This window comes from Haematobia irritans, chromosome 3, assembly GCF_050003625.1.
Source record: "Haematobia irritans isolate KBUSLIRL chromosome 3, ASM5000362v1, whole genome shotgun sequence".
Taxonomy (NCBI): domain Eukaryota; kingdom Metazoa; phylum Arthropoda; class Insecta; order Diptera; family Muscidae; genus Haematobia; species Haematobia irritans.
Window position 1 is genome coordinate 173,925,455 of NC_134399.1, and position 20,055 is coordinate 173,945,509.

General features: G+C 32.3%; 1 protein-coding gene across 8 annotated transcripts in view; it reads left to right on the forward strand.

Annotated features, from left to right (window-relative positions):
• Positions 1-20,055, forward strand: part of rg (A kinase anchor protein rugose) — a 373,937-nt gene that overhangs the window by 324,095 nt on the left and 29,787 nt on the right. For all 8 annotated transcript variants that reach the window (XM_075298736.1, XM_075298738.1, XM_075298737.1 and 5 more), the window contains 2 exons: positions 3,107-3,254; positions 14,982-15,091. In XM_075298736.1, coding sequence (XP_075154851.1) covers positions 3,107-3,254; positions 14,982-15,091 — 258 coding nt within the window. The remainder of the gene's footprint in view (positions 1-3,106; positions 3,255-14,981; positions 15,092-20,055) is intronic.

Genomic DNA, 20,055 nt, shown 5'->3' on the forward strand with positions numbered 1-20,055 from the left:
TCAAAAAACGGGATAAGTTTAAGATGCAATTTTCTTTTAAATGTAGTCTATAACAAGTATAAACGGCCGTAAGTTCGGCCAGGCCGAATCTTATGTACCCTCCACCATGGATTGCGTAGAAACTTCTACGAAAGACTGTCATCCACAATCGAATTACTTGGGTTGTGGTATCTTAAATCGTTTTCTAAATTGTGAGTTAGTCCATATATATTAGACAAAAAGGTATGTAAGTCTACAAAAAATTACGAATCGATATGGACTTTTGCACGGTACGTAGGTACGTAGGTACGTATTCTAACACCATGTACCAAATTTCAGCCAGATCGGATGAAATTTGCTTCCCTTAGAGGCTCCGCAAGCCAAATCGGGGGATCGGTTTATATGGGGCTATATATAATTATTGACCGATGTGGACCAATTTTTGAATAGTTGTTAGAGACCATAGACCAACACCATGTACCAAATTTCAGCCGGATCGAATGAAATTTGCTTCTCTTAGAGGCTCCGCAAGCCAAATCGGGGGATCGGTTTATATTGGGGCTATATATAATTATGGACCGATGTGGACCAATGGTCGTTAGAGACCATATTCTAACACCATGTACCAAATTTCAGCCGAATCGGATGAAATTTGCTTCTCTTAGAGGCCTCGCAAGCCAAATCGGGGGATCGGTTTATATGGGGCTATATATAATTATTGACCGATGTGGACCAATTTTTGAATAGTTGTTAGAGACCATAGACCAACACCATGTACCAAATTTCAGCCGGATCGAATGAAATTTGCTTCTCTTATCGGATGAAATTTGTTTCTCTTAGAGGGTCTGCAAGCCAAATCGGGGGATCGGTTTATATTGGGGCTATATATAATTATGGACCGATGTGGACCAATTTTTGCATGGTTGTTAGAGATCATATGCTGACACCGGATTGGATGAAATTTGCTTCCCTTAGAGGCTCCGCAAGCCAAATCGGGGGATCGGTTTATATGGGGCTATATATAATTATTGACCGATGTGGACCAATTTTTGAATAGTTGTTAGAGATCATATACCAACACCATGTACAAAATTTCAGCCGGATCGGATGAAATTTGCTTCTTTTAGAGGATCGGCAAGCCGAATTTGAGGGTCCGTTTATATGGGGGCTATACGTAAAAGTGGACCGATGGTAATGCTAATGTACTATTAGCAATACCATCCGACCTACATCAATAACAACTACTTGTGCCAAGTTTCAAGTCGATAGCTTGTTTCGTTCGGAAGTTAGCGTGATTTCAACAGACGGACATGCTAAGTTCGACTCAGAATTTCACCACGACCCAGACTATATATACTTTATGGGGTCTTAGAGTAATATTTCGATGTGTTACAAACGGAATGATAAAGTTAATATACCCCCATCCTATGGTGGAGGGTGTAAAAAGAGGTATGCTCCGGTTGAGGTTGATGAAAACACACTGATTTCATTTAAAATTTTTTTCCTTACTTGATATCTTACAAACTATTTCTTAACCTAGTCCCACACTACCATAAACCTAACATGATAACATATATCCTAGAAATTGCATACATTAAACTCTAGGTAGCACTAATTATCGTAACATATATACAAAAAAAAACACAATTAATAACTTAAATCAAGGATTTTTGAGCGATTCACCCAATATCTACACTTCTTCTTGCTATGGACACATCTGTTTTACGGTACAGATAGCAACATGTGTTTCCTTACGATAAATGATGTTGAGAAATTCAAACATGTAGATTTCGCATACTTGATACGAAGACAAAAGTCTTAATTTATTATTATATCTATATCTTTCATAGACTTATTAATAAAGCCAAGTTGACCGTAGTCCAACAAAAGTCTAACCATTTTAAAGACGAATCGCCTAATTCTAAGGACGCAACCCCTCCAATGAAAATATTATATAATTTTGGTCAAGTATCCGTGTTTACGACAATATTTTTACAGTGTAATATTTTAGTTAATCTCCTATTCAGAGACTGAGCTTCATAAATCTGGCATGTGAGTTAATAGACAGAGGATCTACGCCGTAAACTTGGTGGGGCGTTACGAAAATGGAAGTTTACTGTCTTTAACAGGTTGGCTGATAAATATAATATATACAAATAAAAACACATTTTTTATTTTGTCAAAATTGGTTTTTTATTATTCAAGAGCAATACAACGATTATAATGACCTTCCAATTTTTTGATACCATTTTGGTAGTACTCCTTCGGTTTTGCCTCAGAATAGGCCTCAGTTTCGGCGATCACCTCTTCATTGCAACCAAATTTTTTTTCCCCTGCGAGCATCCTTTTGAGGTCTGAGAACAAGAAAAAGTCGCTGGGGCCAGATCTGGAGAATATGGTGGGTGGGGAAGCAATTCGAATTTTTGCCATCGTTCTCAATGACTTGTGGCACGGTGCGGTGTCTTGGTGGAACGACACTTTTCTCTTCTTCATATGGGGCCGTTTTGCCGCGATTTCGACCTTCAAACGCTCCAATAACGCCATATAATAGTCACTGTTGATGGTTTTTCCCTTCTCAAGATAATCGATAAAAATTATTCCATGCGCATCTCAAAAAAAGAGAGGCCATTACTTTGCCAGCGGACTTTTGAGTCTTTCCACGCTTCGGAGACGGTTCACCGGTCGCTGTCCACTCAGCCGACTGTCGATTTGACTCACATATCGACGGAAAAACTCGGGTGTATTACGAATTAACAGCTGCAAACTCCGCTCAGAATCATCAACACGTTGTTGTTTTTGGTCAAATGTGAGCTCGCGCGGCACCCATTTTGCACAGAGCTACCGCATATCCAAATATTGATGAATGATATGACCAACACGTTCCTTTGATATCTCTAAGGCCTCTGCTATCTCGATCAACTTCAGTTTACGGTCATTCAAAATCATTTTGTGGATTTTTTTCATCTATGTATCAGACCGGGGACTTATCAACCAACCTGTTATATCAGTAAAATAAAATTTTGATATTCTATGGTTGTATTCAAAGAGTCCTATGCCATTACTAAAATATTTCCATATAATAAATTTAGGATGTCTTATCTAAATACTTATTTTTTTTTAATTTCAGGAGGAAACCAAACAAGCCCAGTTTCTTTCCCTGGCAATTGTTTATTTCATCTCTGTGTTAATGGTCTCCAAATATCGTGATATCTTGGAGCCGCCAGCAGAACCACAAATTCAAAGGCAATCACCCGTCATGCAAAGATCATCAGGCGGTAAGTCGAATCAATTTTTGTTTTGTTACTACCACACAGAATATATATAATTAGTTTTTACTTATAGTTTAAAGTATACTTATTATTTTTTAATTAAAAATATATGAAAGTAAATTACAAAACTGCACCAAAATTTTCACACACAAAAATGATCCCCAATACTAACAAAAAATATTTTTTTGTCTTCTAAGAAATGTAGTTTATTAAACAAGAAAAACTAACTAATTAACAATCACAATTTTGTTTGGTTAAATTTACTGATATAAGTTAAATTTTTGTTATAATTATGTTTAAGTTTAAGGGGGTAGCTGTTTTAGTTTAACTTGAATTTAGATTTTTTTTAAGTTAATATTAATAATATATTTTTAAATAAAATATAACTAGAAAATTTTTGAGCCTAAATCCGAAATATTTTTGAATTCTAATAGAGAATTGTTTAAAATCGATAGTTTTTAATAATATATTTTTTTTAATATATATATGTTTTGTTTTTATTTATTGTTATTTTTAATGAATATTATTTTGCAAAACATACCTACATTTTGTATATAAATGTTACCCTCTGTAAACCCAAAAAGTTAATGAAATTTGAAATCCTTAAATATCCCAAGCAATAATACCACTCATAAGAAGACCCTATAAACCCTTTCTGAAACAAAGCCAAATACTATCATAGTGAAACATTTTGTATAAAGGACATTATCTAAATCCTTGATGAGTTTCTAAGTTTCTCCCCTTTATGGGTTAAGTAGTTTTTTTTTAATAAATCCCAAATTCCCATCATCTCCTACCTTAGTTTTGGTTCAAATGTCTAATACCAGATTATAGCTGGAAGAATCTTTTTTTTTAATCTAAATCCCTACTCCCCTCAATTTTTTCTTAGTTGTTTGTTGGTGGTATTAATGTCATTATTGGTATGGAAAAAAAATTGTATTGCTAATTATAAAACCCCTTTTGTCTCTTTTTTTCTTCTATTTTCTGTTCTTGTTTTCGTGTTTAATTTTCCATGCTGCTTTTATTCGGACTACTTTTTTGTATGATAATAACGTGGATAAAAAAAAAACTGAAAAAAATCACCAACAATAAAAAAATATATAAAACCCAAATATCCATTTGAAAATATTAATCTAAAAATACAACGATTTTTAATTTACTACATCTGTATTAATATTCCTCAAACTATTGTAAATATTTGTGTATGTGTACATTTTCTTAAAACAAATGAATATTACATCATATTATGAATATATTCTCGATGCTTCTGGCCATATTTATGATGGTGGTCCCATTAAAATCCTTTATTGTCCTCGATTTATAAATTGTGCTTTTATATTAAAATGTGGAAAACAAAATAAAAATAAACATGTGTTCATGGTATGGTTGATGATAATTGTCCCTCCACAAATATCCTGCTGCCGTTGCTGTTTGTTCTCTTCGCTTTTATTGCTGTTTGTTGTTGCAAATGATGGCCGAAATTTTTAAATAATTATGATGCTGAAAAAATTTTAACAAACAAAAACACAATGGTTTTGTTTATATTAAAATTGAAAATTATATGGCAAAATGTCTATATCCTTCTTTGACTTTTTAAAAATTTAACTGTTTTTTTTGTAACATCCATAATAACATTCAATTTAATGTAAATATTAATTTTCCTAAAAACGCTTTTAAATATATTTTTTGTTATTCTCATTCTACAAACTTATATTAATATTGAAATTAAATACAATATTTATTTGGGTTTTGTTATTAATTATTTGTTATTTTTCTATACATATTTTATTAATATTTATATTTATATCACTTATATAAATTGTACATCAATATTTTACTACTATTTTATTTTTTACTACTTCCCATAAATTGTCTTTAATTATTATACATTTTATTGAAATTATTATTACAAACTTAATTCTTTTCTAATATTTAATACAAACCAAATAAATGTTTGGACATTATCATTTCTTATTTTATTTACAATTTATTATATATATTTTTAAAATTGTGTTTATTCATTATATTTCTTTATTTTAACTTATATTTTTTTTTTAATAAATTTAATTAAAAATTTATTGTATATCAATATAATTTTATTTAATTTAAATTTTAATGACAATTATATATCCTATATATTTGTGTTTTACTTTTTATCAATACTAACACAATATTAATTTGAAATTAAATAAAATTTTCTTCGAAAACTATTAAAAATTGTCACACTATTTATAAAACAACTTCCTTATGCTCTATCATCAATCTTTTTGTACTCACATCTGGATCTATTTCTCTCTTTTTTCATTCTCTTACTACTTTGAAAATTCTATCTATTCCTACCGTTTCTATTGTTATTATCCCTACAACTTTTGTTATACCCTCCATATTACCCGTTTTCCCGTCATAACCCCCTATGCGGTCATGTCTGTCATAAATAGAACCCTCAGGTCGTCCATTATTTCCACAATGGTCACATCATGTATATCCCCAATTTTTACCGGGTAGCCATCATAATCATGTGACAACAGCAAATATGCAACAACAACAACAGCAGCAGCAACAAGGAAATATGCAGCAGCAACATCACCATCACCAACAGCAGCAGCAACAACAAATGTATTACCATCAACAAATGCCTTCACCGCCACCACATCAATATCAGCAACAACAGACAGCGGCTTCAATGCAGCAACAAACGGCTCATTTACAACACAATCATCATCACTTGACACACCAGCAACAGCAACAACAATACTATCAAGCCCATCACCAGGCTATGAATAATGCAACAGCAACATCATATGCTTCACATTGTCCTTCACCACCTTTGGCCACACAATCGACAAGTCCTTCGACCTCATCAACAACAAACACCTCACAACCAGCCTCAACCTCTTCACTCTCAAGTTTGGCCTCTCAGCCCCATCATAGGCATGGACAAAAGCAGCATCAGCAACACTATCAACAACAGCAGCAGCAACAACATTCAAATGCCTCGACCGGGGGATCTATGGGAGGACCGGGCCATCATTACAGCATGATGAATGGCAGTCAAGTGTTAAATGGAAAAATATCAACGCCCCAACAACAGCCACAGCAATACTCCAATGCCGAATTAAATGGTGTGGGTGGAGGTCCTGCCGGTAGTATGGTGGGGGGTTATCATCATCATAGCCATATGCAACAACAGCAACAGCCTTCCTATATGCGAACCCCCTCGACATCCTCATCGTCCATGATGATGAATGGCCTAAATGGAACTGCTGCCGCTTCACACCAAAACGGCATTGTCGATTATCATTCGCAACATGGTGGAGCCGGTGTTGGTGGTGGCGGCGGAGGTATGTTAAACGGTGTCGTCGGTAATTCGGTCACAAATGGCAATAATCCTGCTGGTCTCATGCATGTTGCCTCTGCCACCACTAACAATGGTGGTATGGTTGGCAATAATAATAACGGCAATAATCACAACGCCATGACCATGAATAATGGTCGCAATATGCGTAATGGTGGTCATGTCTTGAATTCAGGTGGTGGTGTTGCTGGCATGCATGCTACCATGAGTGGCGGCCTAACGTCGTCAGCAACAACTAGTGGTGGCATTATTGGTAGTAGTGGAATTATGGGATCCTATAAAAATAATAATGGTATTAATAATAATTATCGTTACAATGGACGTGCTGCCAGTGGAACAGGTATAAGAGAAAAACTGAAGCAATATGTTTAAAAGATAAACTAACTACTCTCTCGTTAGCTCTCTCTATCTCTCTTTCTTTCTCCCATTAACTGAATTCTATAAAAGAACTTATTTCTTTGTAAGGTAGAGATTGCCAAAACACAACTGTTTACTCTTTCCTGAAGAGAGTGAATAAGAGAGAGAGAGAGCATGGGAGAGTAAAACAAGTACAACTCTAGCAATATGTATCTTCAATTAAACCTTGTTCTTGTTCTCGCTTTGGTTTTTTTCGTTTCCTTTTCATTTCTCTTGATTGTATGTGCTTGTGTGTTTGAATGTGTTTCCCAACATCCAACCACAGCAAATAAATGCTCAAGAGGAATGTTTTTATGTTACCTATCTTATAAATGTACTTTTTATGGTTCTTGAAATACAATTTTTTCTCTTTTCCTTTGATTTTGTTTTTATGATGACGGGAATGCTTTTATTCCCACATTATCTTTTTTACTGTGGGTTTTAATGTCTCAAGTTTTGTTGTATTTTTGTTTGTTTGCCTTCATTGATTCATTTTCTTGACAGGTTTATTTTTTTACTCTCAATTACTTTCTTGTTTAATTACTTCATTTATATGTATTCTTTGTTTGTCCTAAGGCTGATATTTGTTTTTCTCAAAAAATTTCTGTTATTTGCCTCAATTTGAATTGTTTGCTTTCATTCACAAGTTTTTCTTCTTACCTTATTTCGATATGTGAAGGGTACAAAAAAAAATAATACAAAGATTAGGGAATACTAAGGCTACCTCTTTCGTTTACTTGCCAAAGGTGCATCTTTGTTTGCTTACGGCCATATACTTTAACTTTTTTTAGGTTTCTTGCTTCTTCTTTCATTCTTTCATTCTTTCATGCTTTTCTAATTTTCTTTGATCTTCTGTTTCCTTTTTCTTGCTTCCCAAGCACTCCGTAACTGATGGCACCCCATTTTTTGAGCACCTTAAAATCGCACTAAACAACTTGTAACATAGGCATGTTTCGAATGTATTTAAGTGGTATTGAAGAAACACCCAATTCATATCCTTTAAAATATAAAAGTGTTTAAAAGAAAATTAAGTAAATACAAATTATACTTTAATTTTAGGGAACTGTAACTGTAACCATATATTCTGTTAAAAAGTCGTCTTTTCCTAATTGTTATATAATCTAAAAGTCGGCTTTTTCAAATTTTTAAAAAGTTGCAATACTCGAAAATCATTTTTTCCAAAAAGTCAAACTATCTTAAATCTCCTCTTACTCGAGCGACCCTCCCACTTTTTTAAAAAATGTTTTCCAAGGGGGGAGGGGGTTAATAGTCCTCCTTGGCGATAGTCCCGACAGTATCAATCAATTTGTCCGTGGCGATGCAGCTTGACTTTCTCGAGGAAGTAAATGTGGTTTGCACAATAATCATGATCTCACTTCCTCTTCTCTCTTGTTGTTAGCAGGAAATATGGAAAAGTTCCACTTGTATGCTTCATGATATTTTCAAATTAATGAAAATCAATTTAATTGAAGTAAATATTCAATTATAAATATTGAAATATATGAATACAAAACCAGCAAACTCATCCCCTTATTTATTCAATAAATATTCTCATACGCAAACAACTATAAAAAAAAGAAAAAATAAATACTTTTGACACAAATATGTCAATGTGCTATAAAAAATGCAATTAAAATCTTTAGTTAACCCTTTCACTACCGATGTCCGCTTTGAAGGACATTCGAAAAAGACACCAAATTCTATTTTTCCACTTAGTTTTGATTTATTTCTCGATGTTATTTTAAAGTAGAGGCTTGAATCTAAATAACCTATAAATATTTTCTATATTGGTGAGGTCCAAAATACATTTTTGTAAACTTCTTTAGAAATAAACGAAAAATACGAAAATTTGAGACAATTTTTCTACTGTATGTTTCTAGTAAATGGACATTCATACGAAAACTATAGCTGACACTTTTTCGGGTTCTTTTTTGTATTTTTGCTCACACTTTGAAGGACATTATAGGCTAAATAGCGCTTATTTTCGTAAGGCCACTTGGTCACAATTCAAGAATCAAATTTTCAAAACAAGCTTATATAGCTCTTGAAGTATTTGAAGTAGGTTTACCTACATGTTCTACATGCTGGTAGTACAAGTAAAAACAGAAGAAAAATTAAAGTTTTTAACATTAGGTTTATTTCGGTAGTGAAAGGGTTAATCAAAAATATTCCCTCTCACATCGTAATTCCCACAAACTTGGTTACTGATGACACAGCACTAATGTGAATAAATTTGAAAAAATGTCTTTTTCTCTCCCTCCATGCAACCAAAAATATTGCCACTAACTAAACTAAATATAATTCAGCTACAGTTTTAATTTTTGCCAATTTTATGCATACAGTTGAACAAGTTTCAGTGAAGAGGGCAATAATGATGACGTTGTCACTATTCACACTCATGAAACATGGGTCAAATATGTTAACCCCTTTTTTTGTGTCAGTCATTCAGGAAAGGCATACGTGGTTGTATTAGTGTAGATCGAATTTTTCTAAACCTACAATGGAGCCAATGGTTAGCATGCCCGACTTGCATACGCAAGGTCGTGGGTTCGATTCCTGCTATGACCGAACACCAAAAAGTTTTTCAGCGGTGGATTATCCCACCTCAGTAATGCTGGTGACATTTCTGAGGGTTTCAAAGCTTCTCTACACAGAAAAAATATTTGCGAAAATTTTTCCAATTAAAATTTTAATTGAGTTTTAAAAAATATTCAATTTAAAATTTAATTGATTCAACAAACTTTTTAATTGCAACAAAAATCAATCACAAAAAATAATAATATCAATTAATTTTTTAATTGGATCAATTAATTTTTTAATTGACCTTCAATTAATTTTTTAATTGATACTATCATTTCTGTGATTGAAGACATTTCAATTAAAAAATTAATTGGATCAATTAATTTCGTGATTGAAACAGGATTTTTTTTTGTGTGTAAGTGATTTCACTGGAATGTGGAACGCCGTTCGGATTCGGCTATAAAAAGGAGGTCCCTTGTCATTGAGCTTAACATGGAATCGGGCAGCACTCAGTGATAAGAGAGAAGTTCACCACTGTGGTATCACAATGGACTGAATAGTCAAAGTGAGCCTGATATATCGGGCTGCCACATAACCTAATCTAACCTACAATGGCGATCAAGTATTTCACATGAACTTGAGATAAGTGTCCAATAAATGGATCTTTATCTGCATATAGGTTAGGTTAGTTATAGCGGCAGCCCGATATTTTTTATACTCAATTAGACTATTCATTTGTTGTACCACTTCTCTCTTATCAATTATCGTAGTGCTTCCCGATTATATGTTTAGGTCAATGACCACCTTTTTATAGCCGAGTCCAAACGACGTGTACGATTACAGTGAAATCATTTCGAGAAGCTTTAGAATACTAAGAATAGTAGCCAGCATTTTTGAAAGGGGATAATCCACCGCTATTTTTTGCTTTTCTGTTGTTTGGTCGAATCTGGGATTGAACCCATGACCCTTTGTATGCAAGGCGGGCACCCTAACCATTGCAATACGGTAGCTCCCCTATTTGGATACAGGGGTCATTTCATTTGTAGATAAGACTAAAAGGTTTTCCATTTGTATTTTACAAGACGAAATGCTCCAAAAAGTCGCCTGCATTTATGAGAACTAAAAACTTGTGGATGAGAGACAGATTTGTGCGTTACACGAAATTGTTGTATTTGCATTTTGGAAATCGATTAAAAATTTCTCTAAAAAATTATAATTAGGTTTCAGGTTTTAATATTGATATAACATATATTTTTTGTACCCCATCCTAATCGATTCATCCCAGTAAATGTATTTCTGAGTGTTGTCTTAATGTACTTGTATTCTGGGCAAATAATACATATTGGCAGTGTAATCTCATGTGATGATACATAATAAATAGACAACGAAACAAAACTAAAACAAATAGAAGAGCTTGCTTCACTTCGCTGCATTTGTGGTAGGTCGCATGAATGTTTAATTTGCAGACAAAACCCACGCTTTATTAAAATTGGGTGTTGTCTTTTGCATTTAGAGTGATGCTATTTTAAAGGGATATAACATTTGACTATATGAAAAATCCATTCATTAAAATCCATTCATTAAACGCTAACAATTTTGGCTTTTTGCATCATACGCTTTAATTCTTCGTGAATTTTTCATGACATTTGGCTGTTTGTCAAATTCAAGCGACTAAATACTGCGGAGAAACTATTTTGAGTCAATTGAAGATATTAAACGCAAATGGCAACGCTACACGAGAACCTGATAATTCGGACTATATCATTGACGGAGATTGAGCTTCAACCTCGCAAAACATAGTTGCATTCTCACTTATTTGCCAGCGTTATGTTTTCATTGGTGTTATTATATTTGCATGTTACTTTCAAAAATACCCACAACGAATAAACTGACAGTTGACTAAAGCTCAAACCACACACATACACATAGATGCAAAAATATTTGTCCAATTTAACAAAATGCACAATTAGTAACGTAACCACTCTCCTTGCCATTGGTTATGAATATGCTCGTGCATATGCTCCCATTGAGAGAGAATGAGTTCAACATGTACATGCATACATTTTCATTAATGAATGAAATGCATATTCATGTGTGCATATTTGTATGGTGGTTAGTTGGTATAAAATATTGTTTTAATATTTACACATTGAAATTTTAATGAAATGAACCCTTCTCGCTCATATGCATTTTTATAAAATATAATATTTACACAGTTCAGTTTGTAAATACAAAAATGCCAGTACTATTTACAATTTAACCTAGTAATTCATTTGAGGGATAATATCGGTTTGATGTGGGGTAAATCTTTGTTATAAGCAGTTTTTTGGGGAACCTCAGAAAGAGAGTGAGAGAGAGAAAACATGGTTGAAAGTTGATATTTCACCCTTTGTTGAATAATTTAATTTTAGGCAACGATAAACATTTATTGGAATGTTATAAATGTTGTAGGTATATTTGTGATACCTTGATTGCGATCAATTCTGACAAAATACTTATCCAAACGAATGAGAAAGATAAAAATCTGTAAGAGATTAAAGTCATGCAGACAAAACTCTACCACTGAATATATGCAATGCCATGCAACGAAGGGTTAAATTTAAATATGAATAAAACTAATATTGCTTATTTTTATTTAGAGAAGTCAACTTATATGTAAAGTTTTAGGAAATGGCAATACTTTGTCATATTGTATTATAACAACGAATTAGTATTTTTATAAAAAAGCGTTAGGGAAAAATGTTCAAATTGGAAAAGAAATTATTTCTACAACATATGTCCATTTAGAGAAATTAACTTACAAACAAATTTTGTTGTGTACCTCATTCTTATATGCACTGTTAGAAAAATATGTTTTTCATATGTTCCGATATAAACAAAATGTGTTTCGGGCACAATTTTTAAACATAAAAATAATATGCGTGAATGTAAACATATATAAATTTACAAATTTCGAGTAAACATGTATATGTTGTGATACTTTATTCAGAGAGCGACAGAGAGAGAGTTAGTATAGAGAAAGAAATAGAGATGGAAACCGGGAGGGTTGAATAAAAAGATATCAACATAACACAGCGAGAGAATGAAATGAGAGCAATTTCTGTGAAACCGCTTGTATGTTGTTTCGGAAAACTGTTTTATAATATGGCCAAAAATTTGGTATGCTTAAGTCTAAATATTATTTAATTTGAATAGTAGATTGAGTATTCGGAATAAAGAGAATAGACATTCGGAACCAAGAAAATATACATTTGAAAAAAAAACAGCATATTTGTATTACAGAAAAAGATGCGAAGAACTCAAAAATTTCGTGGAAGTTAAAAACATGTGAGGGAATGAACACAATCTTCTTTGGGGAATTCTTCCAAGCATATACTATTTTTGGACTCAAAATGCTTTCAAACATATAATATGCTCACATAAAACAAACATATTAATGTTTCGGCGGTATCCAGTAATATATGTGCTTCCTGCAAAATATGTTTGGAACATATGTTAGAGAAGCGATTTTTTTAGGGTGTGGCCTTATTTTAAATTTAAAGAAATATTCTGTTTGTAGTTGTAATGTTTTCAGGAAACTTATTTTCTAAGTCTTACAAGGCTTTATCAAATCTCACAAAATTTATTTATTTGTATAGGAAACAAAATTGTGCGATTTTTAAAAGTTGGAATTCGTATGGAATTGAAAATCGTAATATTTATATTCCAAAATGTTACATGCCATTTCACTTAGTATTGTATAGAGTTTCATACCCATCAGTCTAATAGTAAGGCTTGGAATTTACTATGACCCGAGCAAGTTCACTTAGAGAAATCGAAAACAGGCCCTTCAAACACTATGCTTAGGTTAGGTATAGTGAGAGAACGATATTTCAGTCTCACTTAGACTATTGAGTCTATTGTGAAACGGCAGTGGTGAACTTCCTGTTAAACACAACACAAGTTAATTTTTCTTTTCATTTGAATAAGTGTACGTAGCTCTTCTAAATCTGAATCATTTTTAAGAAATCGGTAACTGCCTCTCTCGTTAATTTAAACACAATATTAATGTTTAAACACAAAATTCTTATTGAAAACTCACACTGAAAAAATATTGTCGTAAGGTCAAAGATTTCATGTCTTTATAATACGAATACAAATTTTGCTTAGCATAGAAGAAGTATTTCTCATATATAAAGCTTTTTTCTTGTCCAAAAGTCGATAAACTTTTCAATGAAGTCGTATTGTCCTTATTATTAAGTGATTTGACTTCAAAATGGGTATCATAACATGAAAGAAAAAAATGTTGGGCTAAGGTCAACTTGACTTTAATAATTCAGAAAAATTCTTTAAAATTAATAAAATTGTCTTTAAATTTGTTGTCTTTTCACAAAGCAAAAAATCGTTCAAATATAGGACATGTTTTTCAACACTTTATTTGAAAGAGGTTTTTTTACTTGAAACATAGCATAATTTCTACTGGAAGTCGAGTCTGAATTTAGAAAATAAAGTTGTCGTTAACTCGTTTTTAAAGGACTTTGATAACATATGAAGAAAAAAAGCTGAAAACCGAAAAATTAAAATTTGCTTCCTAGATGCAAGTACACAAAACCCAAATTTAAAAGAGAATTGTGTCTTAAAAGTATCCTTACTTGTATTCTCCGCTTCTTTGGCTCGGAATCAATACCAAAATTTTTAAAGTAAAAACAAAAGCTTTGGAACCGGTCATGCTTTTTTGTCAGTGCATTTGTTTACTTATATTTTCAACAACCTTAGTGGTAATAGTTTTCCGTAATATTTTTACATTAAAGTCTAGTCGAGTAGGAATGTTTGGTGACAACCTTTTTGTAAATAAGAATCGCTACGATATAAGTTAATAATAAGACATACGACCCGTTAACCATTTATATAAAATTTTTCTTGATTGATAGCAAATCAAGAATGACAGACTCCATTTTTTATAAATTCGAAAAAAAATCCATTATTTTATAAGTTATAACTGTAATTACCTCTTTCTGAGTTGTTTGAAAAAAACTTATATATAAGATTAAATTTCAATAATTTATTGATAAATATTTTTAAGGAGAATTTCCAATAACCAGAAGAACTTAATATATAAAAAATACTTTGCTTTACTAAAAATATTCTTTTAAACGAATATAATAAAGTTTTTAGTTATAGTATGTGCACTTTGCTCACCCATACAAAATATTTTAGTTTTTTAAGTTTTCTTTTATTTTTTAACTTATCATATGGCAATTTTTAATTACATTTATGATATTTTTTTTTTTTACTCAAATCTATTTTAAAATCTAAGTTGCAATTTATTGTATGTTAACTAAAGTGTGAATAACAAGTTACAAGATTTAAAAAGTTTCTATGTCAATTCTTCTAAGATCTTACCATACCAAAGCATTAATGACATTTCAATTTATTTTTTGTTCCTTTTTCCATCAAACTTTTATTGAATCTCGCAAAAAAAGGTGGACGTACCATACAAGATGGTGACTACGAAATCATTGTTGTCGATGAAAATAATCCCTCAGTGCTGGCAGATAATGATTCACATTCAAGTGGACCCCCTTCAATCAAGGTAAGTGTTTGAAAATCTCATTATATACCCAACCATTGAGAACATTTCTTCATCTCACCAAAAAGTAATAGACGAATAAAGACACTCAGACTAGATAAATAAGTTGAAAAATATAATAGATCCCATGAAAATGAACCCAACGACATATAGATTCCTATAGACGATTGTTTTTCTTTCAATCTTTCCTCGTCTCAATTTGTTTTCCAAGAAAATCCTTCCACTTTGTTGAAAAAAAAAAAAAATGATAATACCCTTGATGATCATTCTTGCGTCCACTCCTCCAAGAAACATTGTGGGTGTAACAATTTCTTGTGATGATTGCTTAACAAGGATATACGCTCAAGGAATGGAAATGGAATCCCAAAATGTGTTTACTTTGAAGTACATGTATTAAAGGATTTTCTCAAGTGCTTGAAAATCAAATCAACGAAAAATACGTAGGAGGTGTAGTTTTTCTCTTGAGATTCACTATTACCGTAGCTTCAACAGTTCATTATGTGTTATTGATGGAAATCATTGAAAATTTTACCAGGAACTGGTAATGAACTTTTGTTCGTTTGGTTTTTCGACACCGATTATCAACAACATTCCCAACATGGCAGTGCAATTATTTTCTGCATTGAAAGCAGTAGAATAGATCTACCGTTCATTTTATCTTCCATTTCCTTATCTCCGCTTAGTTGATTGTGTATAACAGTCCTTGAGATTTTCACTAGATTTGTTTGTGATTGTAACACATACTATTTAAGGATTTTGTAGCATCCTTTTCATTTTGTTTTCCTTACAAAACATCAGCTTAAGATAACTTTTTAAGTACTAAGTACTGCATGTTGCATTTTAATACTAGTATTTCTATATATATAGATCAAGTAAATCTTTCTTCTTGGTCTTATCCTTCATACCTATCCAAGGAGTTTTTGTAATATATTACATTCATTTAAGTACGGTGCTCGTTTCGCTTTTATTTTACTTACAAGAATAACATATAATCAGCATTCATTACTTACAAAACAAGTTCTTCTTTCCTCTTTAATAATTTATTGTAAAGCTGTAGTGCAATAAGATGGCCAGAGATTTTTAAAATAAGAACAACTAAGTTGTAAATGTCTGTATTTGCAAGACAAATGAGAGCTTATTTATTTTAGATTAATAAGACTTGAAGTTTAGTGTTCGTTAAACAACAGTTTAGAATTACTTTAAAAATAATTTTAATGGGATTATATTAAATTAATTGGATATTAGCTGTAATATTACGTATACCCTATGCCCTTTGTATTAATATTATTTATGGTATCACTTATCTATATTTATCGTATGTCACATAGTTCGACATGTGCTAGATACTACTTTATATATCCAGTGTTGCCAGCATTTTTCGGGCTCTAACAGGTAGGCTGATAAGTCACCGGTCTAACAAAGAAAAACACATTTTTTTTTGTCAAAATTCGTTTTTATTATTCAACATAGTTCCCTTCAAGAGCGATACAACGATTATAATGACCTTCCAATTTTTTGATACCATTTTGGTAGTACTCCTTCGGTTTTGCCTCAAAATAGGCCTCAGTTTCGGCGATCACCTCTTCATTGCAGCCAAATTTTTTCCCTGCGAGCATCCTTTTGAGGTCTCAGAACAAGAACTCGCTGGGGGTCAGATCTGCAGAATACGGTGGGTGGGGAAGCAATTCGAAGCCCAATTCATGAATTTTTGCCATCGTTCTCAATGACTTGTGTCACGGTGCGTTGTCTTGGTGGAACAACACTTTTTTTCTTCTTCATATGGTGCAGTTTTGCCGCGATTTCGACCTTCAAACGTTCCAATAACGCCATATAATAGTCACTGTTGATGGTTTTTCCCTTCTCAAGATAAAAATTATTCCATGCGCATCCCAAACAACAGAGGTCATTACTTTGCCAGCGGACTTTTAGGTCTTTCCACGCTTCGGAGACGGTTCACCGGTCGCTGTCCACTCAGCCGACTGTCGATTGGACTCAGGAGTGTAGTGATGGAGCCATGTTTCATCCATTGTCACATATCGACGGAAAAACTCAGGTGTATTACGAGTTAACAGCTGCAAACACCGCTCAAAATCATCAACACGTTGTTTTTGGTCAAATGTTAGCTCGCGCGGCACCCATTTTGCACAGAGCTTCCGCATATCCAAATATTGATGAATGATATGACCAACACGTTCCTTTGATATCTTTATGGCCTCTGCCATCTCGATCTACTTCACTTTACGGTCATTCAAAATCATTTTGTGGATTTTTTGATGTTTTCGTCCACCACCTCTTTCGAGCGTCCACCGTCCTCCGTGCTCATTTCACCACGCTTGAATTTTGCATACCAATCAATTATTGTTGATTTCCCTGGGGCAGAGTCCGGAAACTCATTATCAAGCCAAGTTTTTGCTTCCACCGTATTTTTTCCCTTCAGAAAACAGTATTTTATCAAAACACGAAATTCCTTTTTTTCCATTTTTTCACAATAACAAAAGTTGCTTCGCAAAGGACGCTCTATCTCACAAACTAATTGACTTATAGACGTCAAATTTTGACACGAATCACTTGAAGGTTGGTACTATATACAAATAATATGCATTTAATACTATCGACGTCATCTATGTGTCAGACCGTTTATTCTTTTCCAAGATCTAAAAACAATTTCATAAATACTAACTGAAAAAGACAATCTTTTCCGGCTAATTGCATTTTCCCCCACATCTTTCTCACTTCCTCGAGAGTTTTTAGTTCTTAGCACCTTTTTCCGTAATACAAATTTGGATTTATATATTTTTTTAAATTTTACCTTTCGCCTGGACGGAGAATCGAACCGCGGACTATGCAATTTGTTAGTTAACACACTATCCGCTGAGCTATGTAGCTGTTATTGTCATCAATAGACAATTACCCATATAAGTAATATTTATATAGCATAGCTTGCGGCGTCCACGAGCCGATTAAACAAACTTTATTAAACAGAAATATACATTTAGTTTAGCACCATGGAGCAGTGGTTGCTACGTCCGCCTTGCATACCAAGGTCCTGGGTTCGATCGAACACCAAAAAGTTTTTTTGTTTTCTTTTTTACATATATTCCAGATATGTTCGGAAGATTCCGAAAAGGTGTTCAACATTAGATACTACTATATTAAATTTGTACTAAGAATCTGTGAAATGTGTCTTATTAAAGACTTAAAGTCATAAAAGAACAATGCTTGATACTGTGTTGTTGGTTCAAAAATATTTTTTTTTTTATTGAAAAAATAAAAATTTTATAACAAACGAATTTTTTTGGTTATAAAAGTTTAAAATTTTCGAAGAAATTAGAAAAAACTCTAGCGAACGAAAAACGTACTCTTTTTCCAAACGTTTTTTTTTTCTTTGCGTGCATGTCATCAACTCGAAATTTTTGTCCCCATCCACGAAAAAATATGCCCAATACTGGCAACACTAAAATATACTATTTGAATTGATTTTTTTTATTTATCTATTTAAGGGTACATTAGTAGGGTTCAAGTTTAAATAAAATATATTTTCAACTTCAAAATAAAATAATGGTATTATAATACAGTACAACATTTTTCAGTTCGTTGAATGCCACCTCAACTCTGAGAACAGTATGTGAAATTATACCCAAAAATAATAATTTCTGCATCATTCGTTTTGTCTTCTTACCTGCCGAAATATTTTTAATATCGATTTGAAGTTACCACAAGCGTCAACTTCTGCAAGCAGGGATATTGCCAATAAATGAAAAATGTTCTGAATTTTGTTTTTATGCATATTATAATTGCGTATAATTGCATATTATTTTATTTTCATAAAGTTTTTATAAATTATTATTTTTTTTTTTTTTGAATGATAATTTTTTAATTTTTATTTTAGTTTTTGAAATTCATACCTTTACTCAATTGCGAATAAAAGCGAAACGCGTGCATCGATTTTCATGATCTTTGTCTCATTTTGCTCATAGGTTATGTGACTTTGCGAAAAAGTAACTACACTTGAAATTTATTTCCGTTTTGTATTTTTTATTAATTAAAAACAAATTTTTTCTTAATTTTTTATTGGAAACTTATTTTTAACTTGGAAACTGTTGCTTGTATAGGAACAGATTAAGGGAATTGTAATTCGTAATTTTCTAAAATTTATTTCAACTAAATCGGGCTAGTGGCTGTCGAGCTATGTCAAACAACAGGGCCTAAAACATGATAAATTCCCCTATACGATAGTACTAACTTCAAATCGATATTAAAAATTATTTATTTATTTATTTATTTATCTGTTTATTACAATTTTAAAAACTATAATAAACATTAAAGCACTAGCTACAAAGGCTATCGGCTTGATATTAAAAATATTAAAAATATTTCGGCAGGTAAGAAGACAAAACGAATGATGCAGAAATTATTCTTTTTGGGTATAATTTCACATACTGTTCTCAGAATTGAGTTGGCAAATCATGTGTTGTACTGTGTAATTAATCACTTTTTTATTAACTAATATTAACATTGCTTATGATAGCCATTGCATAATGTACCTTACTCATGCATCATACACTGGTAGGAAAAGTTTCGTTATATTAATGAAATGTGTCATTAAAATTGAGCCAATGAAACAAATTCATTGATATAACGAAATTTTTCGTTATTATAACGAATTTTCTGTTAGTCAACGAAACGTTTCGTACTATTAACGAACATTTTCATTGTCTTAATGAAAATGTTTCGTTGTATCAATGAAAACTTTTCGTTGGCTCAATTTTAATGAAATTTTCTTTGTGTGTATAGTACATAGTCTATAATCCAAGACTTCAGAAATTATCCAGGCATTTGCAAATAAGAACCACCCAAATAGCAATGATAAGGATAACCGTGAGCAATAACTAATGTGACGAGTTGCAAAGGCTGAAATTTAAATTAAACAGCATTACATTATATTAAATAAACCAAATTAATTTTAT